Here is a 13,290-nt window from a genome sequence, read left to right on the forward strand (position 1 = left end):
AATTTCAGGTGGACCCCCCAAAAAGTCTGGGAAGGTGCTCTGGGGGCATCAGACAATACTGCCTAGTACTACTCAAGGTAATCTGATTACTTGTTTCCACTGCAGCTGGGCATTACAGCCTACAGCAATAGGCAAAACCCGAAGGACTTTTATACAAGGGATGTGTGGTAGAGGGGAGCATGAATGGAATAGAAAAAAATCACGAACACTGCCCGCCTCCCTTGGCTCACGCCTGCATGTGCGAGTCCTGTAATACTACTGGCAGAACGGGGAGGCCGTGGGGTCGAAGCCCTTAAAAACATCTTTTAGAGAGCCAGCATCCTGTGGTTCCCCCTCCTGGGCAGGGCTGTTCCCAGCAAATGGGCTGCCTGCTCCAGACTTGGCAGCTTGCTTCACCATGCCGTAAACGGGGGGCACGGGGAGATTGTGAACGGCAGGCTGGGCAGCAGTCTCTGTGGCAGGGGTGGTGGCTGCGGCTGCCTTGGGTCGTGGCCGATTGTAGCTGTTGTACCTGTCGGTGGCAGGGTCAGTGCTGGGCTTGTCCGGTTCGGGCTGATCCAGGGCTGACCGACGCACAAACAAGGGCTCCTTGCCTCGGCTGCTCTTGCTGCCGCCCTCCGGGCCCCTGGAGGCGGGGCTCCCCTCGCCAGCCGGCTCCGAGGCCTTGCCGCCGGAGGATCCTGGAGCCCGGGGGTCATAGAGGCTAATCCCGCTCAGGACGCTGCTTTGGCCGCTGCCTCTGCTCAGCCCTCCTGCAGTCAGCAGCCGAGGGTCGTAAGGAGCTATGCCTGGGGCCGCCTCAGAGCCGGCCACGGGGCCAGCCGCGGGGGTGATGGCATCAGCTGGTTTGGAGGGCGTCGGGGCAGCTGACTCCACAGCTTTTTGTAGCCGGGGATCTGCAGGGGCTTTGCGCATTCGGGGGTCGCTCGGCTTGTCGCTCTGGCCGGGGCTCCCAGCCGCATTGACTGTTTTTAATATCCTGGAGAGCAGCTCAAAGTCTGGGAGACTAGAGCTAGAATTAGCCGAGGCTTCGGCTGGGGCTGTGCCCCGCTGCCTTGGGTCAGAAAGGCTGCTGTTTTGTGGTCGATTCAGGCGTGGATCTAGGGCAGGCAGGGGCTGGAGAGCAGCTGGGACAGGAACAAACTCCTGTTTCGGGACAGGCAGCGGGATCAGGTCCTCAGGGCTCCATAGGACCACGCGGGCAAAGTTGGGCATCATCAGGACAATGTCTTTCTTGATATGGCTGAACTGCTGCAGCTGGCAGCGAGGGTCCCTCTGGGTGTGATTCGGCAGCGTTTCTAGCGGGATGGTGACCGGCTTTTCTCTTATCTCCCTCTCCCCTTCCTCCTCCTCAGGAGTCGTGACGGCCTTCTGGCCAACGGTGGGGCTGGAATGCGAAGGTTCAGACTTAGGGGCAGACGGAGGAGGAATGTGCCGGGCCAGTCGCGGGTCACTGGGCCCTGCGTCCCCAGCGCCAGAGGAAGCAGATGCCTCCAAGCCCCGGGAAAGCCTGGGGTCACGCAGGAGACGAGGGTCGGCAGGTCGGCTGCCGCCCAATGGCTGACTCTTCTGGAGGCGAGGATCGCTCCTGGCCAGGGCAGAGCCTGTGCTGCCCGGCATGTCTTCGTGGGGCCGGCTGGAACTTTGTTGCCGCAGCGTCTTCAGAATAGAACTGACACTGCTGCTGCCGTCATCCTCATCGCTGGAGTACCAGTTGCCAGGATCGCCTAAATTTAAAGGGAAAGCAATGATTGTAAGGATGAACCTGTACTGACCCCTCCACCATGCTGTTGGCCAGAAACAGAGCAAGAATCCTGTGAGAAGCTGGTTCAAGATTCCTTGGAGACCATGTTTTAGGTACAGTGTTTCCACTTCTAGGGCCTTCAGGTAAGTAACAGCATTCTGAAAAATGACTAAACCCCATTTGCAAAACATCATAACCCCGTGTGGAAAAGTTTTCTTTACAAAATGGCAGGTTCTAAGTGAGCCTAAGTGGACCTATTTTTGTGGACTCTGGGCCCGAAAGCACCCTGTGCCGCAGAAGGAGGGAAAGGGCCAGCCGCTTTCAGATGTGCACAGTCCAAGCTGCCTGGTCAGACTCTGGCCTGGCCATCTCCCAGATGCCCAGCGCTCGGTAAGCAGAACTTTAGTGCTGCAGGGGGTGGGTGCTGACGAGATGGCCCCTGCCTAGGGCCGAGGCACAGGCTCACGACCCTCAGTGACAGCCAGGCCTTGGTCTGCAGGAATGGCAGCGACAGTCACTGCTGAGAAGACAGGCGGCTGGAGCTCTAGAAAACCACTCGTTGCCACCACCACAAAAACCCTGGGCACAGACCCAGAAGCTCACTAAGAGCACAGGGAGGCAGCTGAGGACAGAAAATCCAAAGTCAAACCCTGCTGGAGCAGGAGAAAAGGGCACTCGCGTCCAGCACCTGGATGTCCCCAGAAAGTCTGCCTAGCAGACATCTCCCTCTTGCCAACCAGCAACTACCATTTAGAGGTACACTATCTCTGAGCATGGAGGTTCCATTTAGAAATTAAGGCTAACCATCACTGATGGGTGTATCCTTCAGGAATGTGTCTGAGTCCTCTTTTAAACTAGCTGCCACCGCCACATCCTGCGCAAGCACATTCTGTGAGTTACCGATGTCTCGTGTGAAGGGCTCCTTCCTGGCACTACTACCACCACCACCCCAGCCCATTTCACTGGGTGGCCTGAGCACAACTCTGAGGAGGAAGAAAGAACTGTTCTTACTGCCCACTTCCTCCACCGCAGGCCTATTTTTATCATCCTCAGCTATGTCACTTTTTTCTAAAACTCCCTCTCTCCTTTTTCTAAATTAAAAAATTCAAAAGCCCCAAACTGTCCAGCTTTTCCTCACAGAGAAGCGGACCCAGTGCTTTACTCTGCTGGCTTCCTCTTTTTGTACTTTCTCCATCTCTCCAGTGTCCTTCTTAAGTTGCCACAACCAGAGCTGTAGGATGCAGCATGCCACGTGGCCACACCAGAGATGTACACAAGGGCATTAAGACACCAGCTCTTTTATTCTCCTTTCCTAACAAACCCTAGAAAAGAGATGCACTCCATCGACCCCTTCTTTCACTGTGCTGCCCACCTGGCCCCCCAGACGTCCTCCCTGGCTGGTTGCTGCCAGCCAGACCCCCACAGCCTATACATGATGTTAGGGATTTCTGCCCTTTCCACTGCTAGAGGTGAGAAGCCAAAAGGAGCTGAGCTCTTCCAACCCTGGAAGCACAGGACCTTCCTGGCCTAGATCCTCAGAGTGGGGGGGTGTCTGGAGGGAAGCCCCTCCCTCCCTCACACGCACACATAGGCTGCTGTGGCCCCCTACCTTCCTCCTGCTCCCGCTCCTGCTTGAAGCCCTCTGCCTGGCGGCGAGCCCTCTCCTCCTCCTCCTGCTGCTTGTGCTGGATCCGCAGGTAAAGAGCCCGCTGGGTGGATGGCAGGAAGTCGGGGATGCTGGCGGAGGGCTTCGGCAACCGCGGGGCTACTCCCTCGCCCATGGCGTCAGGCTCCAAGGAGGGATCTGGGAAGATGTCCTCTCCGGGCAGCTCATCCATCTCCTCGTAGTTCCCGTAGGCCTCTACCACAGACGAAGTGAGCAGAGAGCCAGTGAGAACGGCAGCAAGTTAAGCCGGCACTGGTCCACGCTGCTCACAGGGCCAGCACAGCCCCGCCTGAGAACAGCACACGCCGCCCGGCAGACGCACGACCACCCAACCAGGCCAGCCCCACCCACGCCCACTGTACCTGGGCCACCCATCATGCCGGGCTCCATCTCCATGCCTTCGGGCTGCGGGTAGAAGCCATCGTAGAAGTCCTGTGGTGGTGGGCCGGGCGGAATATCTTCTGGGCCAAAGGGCATCATTGGGGGCCCGGGGCCCATCGGAGGGCCGGGATTCATCCCCGGGCCCATGGGCATGTCAGGGCACATGTCCGGGCACATGTCCGGAGGCATGTCCGGGCACATGTCAGGATGCACAGGCCCAGGGAAGTGTGGTGGCGATAGACCTGGGTGCCTAGAAGACAGAATGCGGGCAGGGTCAGGGGACAGCCATGAGGCAGGCACAGGAAGCTCAGGGGATCTCTGGCGGAGACACGAGACCAGCAGCAGGAGGGACCAGAGGAGCCACCCTGCACAAATAGGTGCCTCCCCAGCAAGAGGTCAGGCCACACTGCTGAAAGCCCAACCCTGCTCTGCTCTGGAAAGGAAGGAAGGGGGGGAGAGAGAGAGGGGAGGGAGGGAAAGGAAGGAAGGGGCTTACCTCACACCCAGCTTCTCAGCAAGCTGCCCAGTGGGCCTCACCACGATCTCAAAGAGGGAGGGGATCTTCTTGTACATGTCCTGCTGCTGCTGCAGCTGCTGAGGCGAGAGGGGCTCGTGGGGTGGAGGGGGCATCTGCAAGGCTCCTGGGGGCGGAAGGGGGGGCGGTGGGGGCGGTGGAGGAGCAGGTGGGCCTCCGGGCATTGGCCGGCCATTGGGGGAGGTTGGTGCCGGGGGCCCCGGAGGGCGAGGGGGGGTGGGCAGTAGGCCCACCCCAGGAGGGGGCTTGGGCAAGGGATTGATGCCCTGCTTCTTGAGCTCCTCCACCTCCTTCTCATCTTCTGCTCCTGCTTCAGCATCGTCGGCCAGCATCTAAGGGGCGAACAAAGGAAAGCCGTGTGCCGCCTGCACGTGGCCTGCCCCCACCACCTTCCGCCACCCCTCCGTCAGTGGACAGGTCCCCAAGCGTTCTCCGTCCCAGCTCACCTTCTCCAACAGCTCCCGTGTCTCATCTGTGAGGGGCTCATGAGAGAACATGCAGTCACCCCCGTTGATGCAGTTCCCGGTCGTATGGAAGAGCTTGCAAGGGAAGTCCCGTGCGAGGCAGAAGCATTAAGGAAAGCCACCAAGGAAACCCAGGCCAGGTGAATATGCTGCTGTTGGCCTGGAGCTGCCTTGTTTCCTGCCAGCACTTTCCACCAGCCTGCAGCCAGCCAGCCAAGGGAGGCTGAGGTTCTTCCCCTCCCTTCCAGCTCCCACCTGAAAAGCTCAGCTTCACCACACTACAGTTGGCTGCAAAAGCTAACTGCCTGAGGCAGGGCTCACCCACACCCTTCCCGCCTGAGAAAACCCAGTGGAGCAACACGTAGGAAGGATATCATGCATGTAGGGACAATTTTCCGCTCTGGCACAGTAGCCCGTGATGTAAAACTTGCACAGCTCTCGCTTCTTTGGTAGCTCAATATCATGGCTGAAGTTGCAGTGTTCCCCCTGCAAGGAACGACAGAGACACAGGGAGTCACCAACGAGAACGCCCGTGAGATAACCCTGCTGAGTCCAGGAGACTGGGGCACACTGTGCGATCTCTGCCTCTCCTGGGAGCCTACGTATGCACAGCTTCTCCCAGTGATCACAAACAAGTGGAAAAGTAGTGTCCATAGCAAAAAGAGGGGCAACAACAGGACACACCACAATCCTACCCCCGAGTTATGGCCATAGAACAGACGTCCCCTTGTGCCAGAAGGCCTTGCACCCTTCTGCTGTGAGAGATCTGTGCCTGCCCTACCAGCAGGCACCCCAGGCACAAGGGGCAGAAGGAATCAGAAACAGAGGTACTGTAGGAGAGGAGAGTACTGTGCTCAGCTGGCGCTCCCCCCCCCCGGAGCAGCGCCTCCTCCACGGCCCCCACCAAGGACAGGCTTGAGAATAATTCTGCAGCCTGAGTGCTGCACCAGGCTGACCCATGGTGTAGCAGCTGCAGCCAAAGATCCTCCATCTCACCCATGGCCTACAGACTGACTTGGGCAAAAGGGCACTTTGCACGTCCTGTCTTCTTAGAACCACCCTCCCTGGCCCTCGACTCCACGGGGGGCTGCCATATGGCACGAGGGAGGGGGAAGCCCCCAGAGAGAGCCACCTGGAGTATCCCACGCCAGCACAAATCTTGCTCTGTCCACTCCCCCCCGCCCCCCCGAGCAGCAGCCGTAGGGAAGCTGCTACCTTTGCTCTTCTTTCTCCTGGCATTGTTTTGTTTCGTACTTTGCAGCTGGGAGATCCCAGGATGGAGACCGCGGAAAGGAACACAAAGGGTCAGGTTGCCTCCCCCAACCCCGCCAACCTTCTTCTATTGTTAGGCGCCACACCTTGAATGCTGCAGCTACAACAAATGAAAAGCCAGCCTCAGCCGCTTCTTACCCAGGTGCATCTGCCTTCCACAAAGTATTTGCAGATGACTTTTCCTTTCTTATCCGATTGCTGGTGAGACTTCTCATGGTCACCCCGCCTGTAATTCCCGCCGCCGCCTCCTCCATCCTATGGGAACCACAAGAGGATGCAGAAAGGAAGGTAGTGCCTCAGCTGAGAGTGCAAAGCCACAGGGAAAGCCCACGGGGCCCTCGCCAAGGGACCCTCTGCCAGAAGAGCCACTCACCCCCAGGTCTTCATCATAGTAGTCATCCTCTTCGTTCATCCCTCCTCCTTTGCCCCCTCTGCCACGTCCTCGCCCCCGGCTCATCCCCTTGCCTCGCCCTCTGGAGCCTCGTCCTCGGCCACGACCCAGTCCTGAAACAACACCAACAAGATCATTCCCCCCGCCATGAGAACAAGCTCAATTCTGTGTCAATCCAAGCCACAAAGAGCCTGGGACTGGCAGAGGCGGCATGGCAACGGCGGCCACTGCAGACCCCACCAGAAGGCCTCCAAGCCAGGCAGCAGGCTGGCTTTCCTGCCAAGACTCTCTTGCTTCTCACACAAGGTCGACCCCAACGGGCACATACCTCGCCCCCTTCCTTCCTTGTTCCTACGATACTGACTCAGCTCCTTGGAATAGTCATCATAGTCCTCCTCCCCTCCGGGCTCTTCTCCTTCACAGTACTGCAAGGCAGAAAAATGAGAACTCAGCAAAGGAGGATTCGGCCACCACCAAAAAGCGACTGGGCAAGGTGCCCTGGGCCCATGTTCCAGCTCACCTCCATTTCCTCCTCGTACATTTCCTCCTCGTCCTCAGGGTGGTCTCCTCGCCCCCTGCCCCGGCCACCTCTGCCCATGCCGCGCCCTCTCATTCCTCCTCTGCTTCCACGGCCACGGTACCCTCGGCCACGGCCGCGGCCACCTGCCAGCACAAACAAGATGCCATTAGTTGTCGCTGACCTGATTCCAACACATAACAAGTCAATGTAGGGATTCTCTAGCTGGAAAGGAATGAGCACAAAAAGCATTTCATTTCTTTCTTTCTTTCTTGAACAGCAAAATTCTCGTGCAGCGCCACAAGGGATCCTGATTGCACCGCCAACTCCTGCCGAGTCCATCTATGCTTTAGGGACCAGCAGATACAATGTCACTCTACCAGTAAGGAGAAGCAAGCAGCAAAAGCAACAAGCACCAGTCTCTACACGGAGCAGAAAGCAACCACGAGGCAAAGCCTCCTCCCGTCCCACTGCCAACCTTCCAAAACAAACCACCAGAGAATTCTCTTGGCCCAAAGGGCAGCAGACAAAATTTGCAAAATTCCTCACTGATGACGAACAGAAGGAGGAACAAACATCAGATTACATCCTGTTGTTTTTGTGCTCAGTCAGTTGGCGTCCCTGTCTGAAAGCCTGAAGTCACCATCAAGCCTTTGAAATACTTCTCCCCTTCCCTCACCCCAAAACCTTCTGCAACCTGGGCATATAAGGAGCTGCCAGGAAACATCCTAGGCAATCTGAGGTGAGTTTCTGCCGAGAGGCAATGTCTTACCTCGTCCCCGATGTGCTCCTCCTTCCTTGGCCCTCCGGTACTGGTTTAGCTCCTTGGTGAAGTCATCATAGTCTTCTTTCCCCCCGTCTTCATCCTCCTCTCCCTCGTATTCACAGTAGCCCTCGTTCTCATAATCTTCATACGGTGGGTAATTCTTGCTTTCCATTTTGGAATACCCCTTCTTCGGGGCGCTATGAGAAGAGGAGTACTGCTGGTGGGACTGAAGGCAGAGACATGAACAGTTAGGAAGGAATGAACGGCCAGTTGTTTGTGGAGGCCTTCTATGCATCCAGCAAGCCCATCACCTCCTCCTCCCAAAGCCCCCTTCCCACCCAACTATGAGGAGCGGACACAATCTATTTTCCCCCTTCTTGGTCCTGAGGTGGAAGCCAAAGAACAACAATGTTTCCACTGGCAAACCTCCACTCTTCTGCATGGCCCAGCACCGCCAACCGAAAGGCACCTGCCTCCTCACAGGGGCCCCATGAGCCACAGGTGCAGTACAGCACCATTGGACACTGCTGTGGGCAGTGGCCTCTTTCCCCCCAAGGCCACGATAACCTCAGTCACTTACGGAGGAGTAAGGAGGGCTGTAATCTCTGTACTTCCGGTGCCCTTTCTCACTTGGGCTGAAGTCTGACTCCTCGCTGTAGTCGGAGAAATCTTCACTGGAGGAGGCATGGCGCTGCAGGAAAGGACACAGCTGTGACTAACCACCACCACGGGAGCACCATCTCCTCCCAGCTACAGCATCTGGTTATGCATTTCCTCAGCGGCCACGAGTGGGGTTGGGCCCGGGAACGAGAAGAGCCTTCAACAGCTTCCATGGTTTTACAAACCAGGCATTTTGGTTTTCTACATGCAAGTCTGAAAACCATCTGTTCTTTTCCTCCGAAGGAAACAAGAGCTTCTAATTAAGACTGTCTATCTTTCCTAGTCCCCCTCCCCTTTCTTCTCTTTTAACTTTCTATCAGTTCTTCCTCGTTTAAATGCTTTCCCCACGCCTGAATAGTTTCTATCATATGCACAACTTTGAAATAGTGATTCAGATGGGCATCCGTACACAGCTTCTTGCAGGATCAAATGCTGGGCCTCCCCTCTACACCCAGCCCCCTTCCTCCTTCAGACCGGGGGGGGGGGGGCTTGAGACAGGTACTTTCAAGGCTCTTCTCCCTTCACGATGAATCCCCACACCCACCTTGTGTCGGGATTTCCTTTTCTTTTTCGACCTTCGCTTCTCCTTCTCTCGCTCTTTCCGCCGCTTCCTCTTCCTCCGGTGAGTCTTCTCTTCATCAGAGTCACTGTGATGCTTCTCATTTTTTTCCTTCCGACTCTTTTCCCTCGACTCTGAAGCATCGTGAGGCTCTTCGCCCCCATCATCTTCAAGCTCCCCTTCTTCAAGCTCCCCATCCTCCCTGAAAAGACACATAATACGAATCACTTGGCTGGGAAGTAAACCAAGGGAACTCTCAAAGTTGAAAGCCATGCGGAAAATCAAATGCCAGTCAGAATGGTCCATCCAGCCCCCAATGCCCCACCACCTGGGCACGCTGCAAGGGCAGCACAGCTCTAGGTCACAAAGAATGTACTCAAACAAACACACACACACAGAGATGACCCCGCCCCAACAGGTTCCCATTTGTCCACAGCTGGAAAAATGGACGTTCTCCCTGCTAAATAAAAAGCAAAAGACAGGCACGATTTCAAACATTTTTTATCTAAATAGAAACTGATGTTGACTACAATTAATCCTTTGGCTGCCTCGCGGGGTGGATTTGATTTAAATCAACTCAATTTAAAACACGATTTAAATCACTAGTCAGTAAGACTAGATTTAAATCATGGTTTTCTACATGAAGACTCACTCTTGCTGGTATAATCTTAATATTTACAACCAGATGAAGGTTTCATTTTAGAATAATCACTTTTCAGATTAGTTTTACAGTAATATAAAAAAATTACAGACTTGGTTATACTATTACAAAGACATAGATAATTATGAAATGATTGCATGAACTATCACCAGTTTCATTTGGGCCACCAGGCCTTGAATTTCTTTGTAGCGGTGTTTGCATTTTGCGTGCCTGCCTGCCTTACCCATAGGTAGAGGAACTTCATTAAAATATCCCCATATTGGGTCTCTTTTACGGCCTGCTGCCATTATAGATTTTCTCCTCCAGGGAGAATAAGCCTCAAGCTATTCAAAGATCCCAAGATTTGTGGAGTATTCTACTCATAAGGTTTCACTTTAATTTTTACTGCCTGCCTCTCTCTCCTCACACTTCGCTCCTTGCGCAGATCTATTCCACTCCAAACTATTCATTGAACTTCTTGCAACTTAGCACCTAAAAGGTAAGGGATTGATTCTAGGTATGTAGATATGCAAAGGAACAATGAGATTAAGGTCTTTTTCTCAACTGTATGTTTATTTTATAACATTTTTGCTGTGAAGAAGAGGCATGTTATCTCTGCAGACGCAAATTCATCGTTTTGAGAGCTGCAAAACCAGTCATCTGTGATATCTTCTAGACAGAAAAATTGCCAAAATCATCTTACAGAAACCTCTGGAAGAGCATAACATTGTGAATGGATTAATGGAATTCATTTACAAAAAAAATTAAACAATGTATGAATATACAGCCTCATGCTACATAACTAAAAACTAATCCTTATTTCATGATGAATAACCTTTGGACTCTGTATGTGTGTGTGTTTTGCCGCCAAGTCACAGCTGACTTATGACGATCCTGCAGGGTCAAGTCAGAGAGAGTGTGACTGGCCCAAGGTCACCCAGCAAGTTTCCAAGGGGGAGGGGCAGTAGCTCAGTGGCACAGCATCTGCTTGGCATGCAGAAGGTCCCAGGTCCAATCCCCAGCATCTCCAGTTAAAGGGACTAGGCAAGTAGGTGATGTGAAAGGCCTCTCTCTGCCTGAGACCCTGGAGAGCCGCTGCCGGTCTGAGTAGACAATACTGACCTTGATGGACCAAGAGAGGTCTGATTCAGTATGAGGCAGCTTTGTGTATTCATGGCAGAGTGGGGATTCGAATCTGGGTTTCCCAGATCCTAGTCCAACACTTTAATCACTACTATTTAAACTACCTTTAGGTAGATTTTTAAGTTTTGTCAATAACTGATTTTTATCCACCCTGCTTTAAAGCCCTCCCTTGCCTTCTCAAGATAAAACCAGGTAGGTCTACCTGGCACTTCCATCCCCAACCCCAAGGAACAAAACCATTTACTGAGGAAACACTTCCCCCTTCTTCAATACTAAAATATTGTTTTGTTATTGGTAACGAATAAATAATGTGCTTCTCCACCTGTTTGGAGTTTGTCAGAGACATAATCTCAGGAAGTCCTACAGTCACCTGAAGCATAGGTTGGCAATATCCCCCCTTTTTAATTAACTGTTTATTGAAAAAGAGACGTTCTCCTGATGCCTGCCCCCCCAGCACCCTTCATCTGGGAGTAGAGTGGCACCCCACCCCCCAGCACTCTGGTTTGACAAGGTGAGTCTGAACGCCCACACACAGACCCTTCCTCACAACTTTCTGGCGCCTGTATGCTCAGCTGAGAAAATGCCAAAAGATTTCTCAGAGACCATTTATCCCATGATGGCAGCAGATCCACAGGCTGCTCACTGCCTGATTCCTTCTCTCCGAGAGCGGAACTGCTACTCTGACCCCACCAAGCCTCTTGTGGTTTTGCTGGTTAAACCAGTATCTTAACAGTCCACAAAACCCAAACCAGCCCAAACCACATAACAACAGTGGAGAATGGAAAATTTCTGCAAATTCTGAGGTCACATGGGAAACACACATCTTGTTTGGCAGTGGGAAGGGGATAATATGGACATTTTGGGGAAAACCAAATAGATATAATTTTTATTTTCTTATCAGATCTACATTTACTTTATTTGACTTAAGACACTATAAAGCATGTGCGTAAATTAACAGATATCACTGTACTGTTTATGAAAAGCACAAATCAAAATGTTTTTGTTTTATTCAACCAAGAACTACAAACATATTCAGTGTTAGAAATGGAGTGCCAACCTTAAGCTACCTAAGAATTAAAAGCAGAATCAGTAAGCACGGCAATAAACAAAGGAAGTGTTTATTACTTGCACTTAACCGCAGTTAGCATTACGCAGAACCAATGCCTGCTGCCCCTGCTTAGCCAAGGCAAGGGTGGGATCCATGCGCACTCTTCTCTCTTTCAAATGGCTTCCAACTCTTTGTAAAAACAAGGGTCCACAGCCAGCCTCACAGGTCACCCACAGTGATGAGGATGGTCACTGGACTGGAGTTAAAGTTTATAACAACATTAATCTTTCCAGCCATGTATCATATCTGCATAACTGACACAATAACTGTGGGCAGAAGCAACCATGTGAAATTCATGATGTGTCAACATGGATTTTAAAATGCCCCTATTTTATCCTTCTTTAACTAGAATCTCATAGAATCATAGAGTTCGAAGGGACCACCAGGGTCATCTAGTCCAACCCCCTGCACAATGCAGGAAATTCACAACTACTTCTCCGCCACACCCTGTGACCCCTACTCCATGTCCAGAAGATGGCCAAGATGCCCCCTGTCTCTTGATCTGCCTAAGGTTATAGAATCTGCATTGCTGACAGATGGCCATCTAGCCTCTGCTTAAAAGCCTCCAGGGAAGGAGAGCCCACCACCTCCCGAGAAAGCCTGTTCCACTGAAAATTCTTCCTAATGTCTAGATGGAAACTCTTTTGATTTAATTTCAACTCGTTGGTTCTGGTCCGACCTTCTGGAGCAACAGAAAACAACTCAGCACTATCCTCTATATGACAGCCCTTCAAGTACTTGAAGATCGTTATCATATCCCCTCTCAGTCTTCTCCTCTTCAGGCTAAACCTACCCAACTCCTTCAACCTTTCCTCATAGGAAAGGTTTCTGAAAGATCAATAGTTCAGAGAACTGAAGGCCTGCATAGATTAAAACAAACCGTGAGTTTGTTTCTTGATGGGGTGCTTATTTCCATATACAGACTGCTTTATTTTACATGGGGCAGGATTAAGAAACATACAGAAGGCAAAGGAATCTAAGGCATAACTATGTCTGAAGTATACAAAAATTATAATGCCTTAATACTGTGTAGACAGTCTTACGCAGTTATCAGAAATCATTTTGGAGGAGTTAATTGGTACTTTAAAAACTTGCCTTGAAATGCTTAATGTTCAACATTCTAATAGAGACATTTATAAAGGGATGAAAAGGGGATGAATGTTGCCCCCCCTCCAGTCTTCACATCTCTTAAGGAGTTCAATACCCATGAAAAATAATTCTGCTTCACAGCGGGCATGTCTAAACACCCACCCAGGGGCGCTGGGCTTCTGCTCTGCAAAAAAGCTCCTCTCTTGGACAAGAGGACAGTTGCAGTAGAACAGAATTTATGGAATCTCAGCACACACCTGAAAGACAATTCATGGCTGCGTGGGTTATGGAGTGCCTAACAATTATGATTCGGCTTTGCTATCTCCACACACCTCTCCTGGGCACTTGACATTAA

At 52.4% G+C, this 13,290-nt stretch overlaps 2 protein-coding genes across 3 annotated transcripts in view; one reads left to right on the plus strand and one right to left on the minus strand.

Moving 5' to 3' along the window:
• Positions 1 to 13,290, plus strand: part of CCDC9 (coiled-coil domain containing 9) — an 86,802-nt gene that overhangs the window by 30,797 nt on the left and 42,715 nt on the right. The gene's annotated exons all lie outside the window — the stretch shown is intronic.
• ZC3H4 (zinc finger CCCH-type containing 4) lies at positions 238 to 9,171 on the minus strand. Of its 2 annotated transcripts, XM_056845743.1 has the most exons (13): positions 8,941 to 9,171; positions 8,317 to 8,427; positions 7,743 to 7,962; positions 6,974 to 7,116; positions 6,782 to 6,878; positions 6,436 to 6,566; positions 6,201 to 6,317; positions 5,165 to 5,276; positions 4,773 to 4,882; positions 4,288 to 4,658; positions 3,773 to 4,041; positions 3,354 to 3,605; positions 238 to 1,727 (listed from the first exon to the last, which is right to left on the minus strand). In XM_056845743.1, the coding sequence occupies exons 1-13, from the start codon at positions 9,169 to 9,171 to the stop codon at positions 256 to 258; spliced, it is 3,636 nt and encodes a 1,211-aa protein (XP_056701721.1). In that variant the 3' UTR covers positions 238 to 255. The 2 variants fall into 2 exon arrangements, with proteins under 2 accessions (XP_056701721.1, XP_056701722.1); XM_056845744.1 differs by lacking the exon at positions 8,941 to 9,171 and having other exon boundaries at positions 4,773 to 4,877; positions 5,160 to 5,276; positions 8,317 to 8,421.

This window comes from Euleptes europaea, chromosome 3, assembly GCF_029931775.1.
Source record: "Euleptes europaea isolate rEulEur1 chromosome 3, rEulEur1.hap1, whole genome shotgun sequence".
NCBI lineage: Eukaryota > Metazoa > Chordata > Lepidosauria > Squamata > Sphaerodactylidae > Euleptes > Euleptes europaea.